Source organism: Papaver somniferum, chromosome 11, assembly GCF_003573695.1.
Source record: "Papaver somniferum cultivar HN1 chromosome 11, ASM357369v1, whole genome shotgun sequence".
Classification (NCBI taxonomy): Eukaryota; Viridiplantae; Streptophyta; class Magnoliopsida; order Ranunculales; family Papaveraceae; genus Papaver; species Papaver somniferum.
The window spans coordinates 100416678-100422412 of NC_039368.1; the positions used below are offsets into that span (position 1 = coordinate 100416678).

Here is a 5735-nt window from a genome sequence, read left to right on the forward strand (position 1 = left end):
GCTGCACTGCTAGTTGTTATTTTTTTCAGATTTTCTCATTTTCAAGACTTAGTGTGTGTGTCTGTGGTTACTGCTACTTTTTTTCCATATTTTCAAGACATTGTTTGTTTGGTTTGTTAGTAATATTGCTACTTATTAGTTGCTGCTTTGAATGAGAATCTGTTATATAGAAAAAACAGGTAAAAAACAGGTAAAAGAAAAGGCAGTCAGTTTTTCGCTGAAAAGGTACCGACTGGTACCGGTCCCGGACCGGAACCGAGATACACGGTACCGGTACCGGTCCAAAAGTTCAGTACCGATCTCTGGGGGTACAGGTACTCGGCCTCGGCAAGAACCGAGCCGAACCGTACCGTGTGCACCCTTAGTATGGCATACAACGAAAACAATTATGGTTGGTACTTGTCATCATCATTCCCGTTGCATGATACCTCAATATAGTTGAGATATATTTATAGCAGTTGGGGTGGTTTAAATGCGATTAAGATGAATGACTATTCAGAGTGAGACATATATAGTTGGGTAGTACTAGTACTAGTACTAGTAGTAGTTAAATCGAAATGGGAGAGGCTTGCTGCAGTAGTGATTGATTAAAGGTGAGTTCAGATTTGGGAGTCATATTAGTGTGATCTTCTTCAGAAACAAAGATCTAGCTAGGATGGAGGGCATGGAGAGTTTTGTTGGAGAAAATTTGGATAGGGAAGCGGAAAAGTTGAGAGAAACGTTTAGAAGTGGGAAGACAAAGTGTGTAAACTGGAGGAGGTCTCAACTGAAGGCTATACTCACTCTACTGCGTGAGAAAGAAGAAGAGATCTTCATGGCTCTTTATAAAGACCTGGGGAAACATCGTTGTGAAGCTTATAGAGATGAGGTAATTATCATTAACACGCTATTAAAAAAAGATTTTAATTTGTAGAGTGTTGTTTTCCTTAAAGAGTGATCAAGGAAGTCCAGAGTAAGAGCAAATGAAATCGGGTCATTAATTCAGAAAGTCACACTAAACATATGGATGGTTAAACCAGTCGGCATCACTCACGCACGCACGCATGACTTTTCTTTTTCTTTTTTTTCCCCAGCTATAGCTTACAAAAGTTTACAGCGGTGGATGAATTTCGGACTGCTATCTAAAATTCTATGTTTTCCCTTCAATGACTGCAGATAGGAGTTTTGGAAAAGACTCTAAAGGTTGCATTGGCGAGTTTGGACGAATGGGTAACCACCAAAAAGGTAGATTTACATGATTTTATTGTGCTTCAAGGAAGTAAACCTGCACCTTGTTTGTTTGAGGCTGATTCGAGATCTAGTTTTGACCAGGCATCTGATACGATCAGAGTCAGATGTTAGGTCGTTTATTTCTCTTCTCATATATGTCTGATTCGACACCTATTGGCCCATACATTGACTCAAAGACATTTAAGTTGTCTACAATTTCATAGCTAACTCCTTGGGCACATATTTGAGTGGATATAATTTTTTAAGTAATCCTGTTAAATATATTTGAATCAATTATAATAAATGATATTCAAAAGTAATGAGTCAGATTGGTTGAGGAAATTCAATTAAGTCAAACAAACAAAAAAAAGGGGGAAATTAGGAAAATGCCCCAATATAGGGTGCAAAGTTGGAAAACTGCCTCAACCTCAAATATAGTTGGAAAAATGCCCCAACAAAAAAAGTTGGAAAACGCAGTTAAGTCCATATGTGTGAGCTCATACACGCGAAAAAAAAAGACAAATACATCCTTCAGGATTCTGGATGTAAAATTTAGGGATCAGAGTTTAAGGTTTAAGGTCACGGGGTTTAGGTTTTTTCGTCTTTCTTGTCTTCTTTTTTTTTTCACGTGTGTGAGCTCGCACATGTGGACTTAACCGAGTTTTCTAACGTTGGGGCATTTTTTCAACTTTTTTTGACGTTGGGGTAGTTTTCCAACATTGCACTCTATATTGGGTCATTTTTCTCATTTTCCAAAAGAAAAAGTTGTCACTTGTCACCTTTGATCCTTTCGGTAAGAGAAATACTTTTGTTTAAATGTATAAAACTAACCACGATTGTAAAATTTCCAGGCAAAATTACCTTTGGCAGCATTTCCTACGATAGGAGAAATTAAGCCAGAGCCACTGGGTCTTGTTCTCATATTCTCCTCTTGGAATTTTCCTTTCGGTGAGTGCCTGCCGGCCCATGACAAGTAGCTTAAAACTTTTAAAGTACTCATTCAATGCGGTGTTTAGGTTGGTCGAGGATAATATATCCAATTACCGCTCTGACGTCTCTTGCTTTAATAGCAAATGAATTTAAACCAACATGTTAGTATTGTTTATATCCTCTGCGTATTTGCTACCTAGTTGTGAAATTTAGGTCCAGGTGATCATGTTTTGTGTGTATTTGGGGTAGTTCTAAGTGCTATATTTGTTTTGTACTCTTGTTCTTTAAGGACAGGTCTCGCGTTGCAACCACTGATAGGCGCAATAGCTGCTGGAAACACTGTTATTCTGAAACCTTCAGAGTTAGCTCCTGCTTGTTCTTCCGTTCTTGCAGACATAATCCCAATGTATTTAGATTACGAAGCTGTAAAAGTTGTCAAAGGCGGAGCCATGATCGCACAAAGACTATTGGAAATGAAATGGGATAAGATCTTCTTCACAGGTGAAACATCATCATTTTTGTAAAATAATATGCATGATTTACCAGGCAATAGATTTTTTTTTACTTTTTAATTTTTTGTGAGTATCGAGTATTCATTGAGTTTAACGGTGACACATTCTTTAGGGAGTCCACGAGTGGGGAGCATTGTCATGTCTGCAGCTGCGAAGCACCTAACGCCTGTTACTTTAGAATTAGGAGGAAAATGTCCTGCTGTCATTGATTCTCTTGCGAGCTCTTGGGACAGAAAGGTATATGCATGATTTTTTTTTCTTTTCAATTGAGTTTGAAAATCATCTTTCGATTGATTATGGATGGGTATTCCAACCTTTCTTCCATTTTCAAACAATATAAAACGTTGGAGCACAGTACTTCACATGAAAAAGATTAATTAGAACACACATATATATATATATATGTCTTGTTATGTTGTTCCTGGTACCAAATAACGTAAATGGAGGTGATGAATGAATTATGCTAGAATATGTCATGAAGGAGTTTTAGCTAAACGTTTTGTTTGCCATGTTCAATTGAAAGATTGCTACAAAGAGAATAATTGCTGGAAAATATGGAGCATGTGGTGGTCAGGCTTGTATAGGAATCGATTATATTCTTGTTCTTGAGGAGTTCGCGCCTGTATTGGTACGTTATTATTGAATATTTATTTTCTTGGCTTTTGAAATGCGAGCATACTAATATAATAGTACTGTATATATTATATAACTTCCTGTATAATGTGAAATGCCTTTTTTTTTTTAGATCGAACTATTGAAAATCTGGATCAAGAGAATATATGCTGAAAACCCAAGAGAATCAATGACAAGGATTCTCAACAAAAGTTGCTTCTTAAGATTGAAGAAGATTCTTAGTGACCCTGCAGTCGGTAACTCTATCATTCATGGAGGTTCTTTAGACGAAGATAACCTGTAAAACATCCTGAAACTCAAAATCCTTCACTTAGATTGTTGCATGTTTTTAGGTTTATTTGTCATTTGTTGTTAATTCAGCTTCTAAAACTGCAAATGCAGGTATATTGAGCCGACAATCTTGCTGAATCCCCCACTTGAAGCTGAGATTATGACGGATGAGATCTTTGGTCCAATACTTCCTATAATCACAGTGAATTTCTTACTATCTGAAGCTCTTACATATATCCATTAATTTCAGTTATCACTTTAACCAACATTCTATCTTTTGCTTTTATTTACAGTTAACGAAAATAGAGGATAGTATTGAGTTCATAAACTCAAGGCCCAAACCTCTTGCTTTATATGTTTTCACCAACAATGAAACACTAAAGACACGAATGATAAACGAGACGTCATCGGGAAGCTTAACGTTCAATGATGCTGTTATTCAAGTATTTTCTCTAAACCTACATGTAAACCATACTGAACATATATATGCAGGACGAACGAGAGAATATGTTACACATGACTGTACAATCTCATGCATTAAAAATTAGAACGAACCTAATTAAGGATTCGATTTTTGCAGTACACATTTGAAACAATTCCATTTGGAGGCGTTGGTCAAAGTGGCTTTGGAAGGTACCACGGGAAGTTTTCTTTCGATACATTTAGCCACGAGAAGGGGATACTCAAAAGAAGTTTCTTAACTGAATTTTGGTTTAGGTTCCCTCCGTGGACTGCCAATAAGTTGCAGCTACTTAGATTGGCTTATGACTTGGACTATTTCGGTATAGTACTTAACGTGTTGGGCTTAAAGAGATCTTAACGGGGAAATTAGGGGGAGATCCAAAAAAAATAATATTCTCGTTTTCAGGTCCACAATTAATTTTGTATACCGTGACACCAATAATTATATGAACTTATTATATGAATCAATACATAACTGGTTATGCATACTATCTTTTCAGGCATAACTGGTTATGCATACTATCTTTTTCAGGGGTATAATTGGCAGCGCAACTTGGACATAACATATCTAAAAATCCGCGCCTTAGAATTTTACAAATTTTATATCGTTAGAAATCTTTTTAAAAGAGCTACGCAACGAGTACAAACAAGAATATCAAAAAAAAATTAACGAAAAAATCGGAGGTGATCCTCATTTTAGGGATTTTTTTTGAAAACTTGATACTTGACCATTATGCAGTCATCAAAAACGATGCATAACACATTCTGCAGACGCATAACGAATTATGCAACCATTTTTTCGACTGCATAACAAGTTATGTATCTGCATAACAAAGTTATGAATCTATAACAAGTTATGTAACCATTGTTTTGGTTGATTTTAGCCGTACATATAAAAAATTGATGCATAATGCAGTATGCATCTATATTTACGGATGCATATCAGGTTATGCATCTATTTTCTCGATGCATAATGCATTATGTAGCCATATTTTCGGACGCATAACAGGTTATGCAGGTTTTCTGGACTGCATAACAAGTTATGCAACAAATTTTTTAGATGCATAACAGGTTATGCATCCATTTTCACGAATGCATAACATGTTATGCAAACAGTTTCTCGACTGAATGACATGTTATACAGTCATAACCACATCATCTTCTTTCATGTTTTATTAACTCCCACACAAACCATTATCTTTCAGTTATTCGGGGGCTCTTGGTCAAAATCATGTATTTACACCATCATCTACTTTCATGTATTTACACCATCATCTGCAATTAAACCTGCATAACAGGTTATGTAGGTTTTCTGGACTGCATAACAAGTTATGCAACAAATTTTGTAGATGCATAACAAGTTATGCATCCATTTTCACGAATGCATAACATGTTATGCAGACAGTTCCTCGACTGAATGACATGTTATGCAGTCATAACCACATCATCATCTTCTTTCATGTTTCATTAACTCACACGCAAACCATTATCTTTTAATTATTCGGGGGTTCTTGGTCAAAATCATGTATCTACACCATCATCTTCTTTCATGTATTTACACCATCATCTGCAATTAAACCTTCTTCACAACTCATCCAGTATTGCTTACTCCAACTCAATTCACGGCTGAGTGTTTCATAAAAATCTGAAATTCATTTCAAAATCTTCATTGAAAACAAGTTTTGATCATAAATCTATGATGACCAAACCGTGTTCTAC

The 5735-nt window shown here is 36.1% G+C and overlaps 1 protein-coding gene across 1 annotated transcript; it reads left to right on the forward strand.

Annotated features, from left to right (window-relative positions):
• Nucleotides 1-529: 529 nt before the first annotated feature.
• LOC113320634 (aldehyde dehydrogenase family 3 member F1-like) lies at nt 530-4502 on the forward strand. Its single transcript, XM_026568532.1, has 10 exons — nt 530-868; nt 1156-1224; nt 2061-2157; nt 2434-2640; nt 2764-2888; nt 3175-3279; nt 3397-3563; nt 3666-3756; nt 3848-3997; nt 4135-4502. Exons 1-10 carry the CDS (start codon nt 656-658, stop codon nt 4372-4374), a joined length of 1464 nt encoding a protein of 487 aa, XP_026424317.1. The 5' UTR covers nt 530-655; the 3' UTR covers nt 4375-4502.
• The last annotated feature ends 1233 nt before the right edge of the window (nt 4503-5735 follow it).

What these genes read in the sequence shown, in the direction of transcription:
- LOC113320634 (XM_026568532.1), top strand. Translation starts at nt 656, where the DNA reads ATGGAGGGCATGGAGAGTTTTGTTGGAGAAAATTTGGATAGGGAAGCG. An exon ending in AATGGGTAACCACCAAAAAG is followed by an intron (nt 1,225 to 2,060) that starts GTAGATTTACAT and finishes TAAAATTTCCAG; the next exon opens with GCAAAATTACCTTTGGCAGC. An exon ending in CAATACTTCCTATAATCACA is followed by an intron (nt 3,757 to 3,847) that starts GTGAATTTCTTA and finishes TTTTATTTACAG; the next exon opens with TTAACGAAAATAGAGGATAG.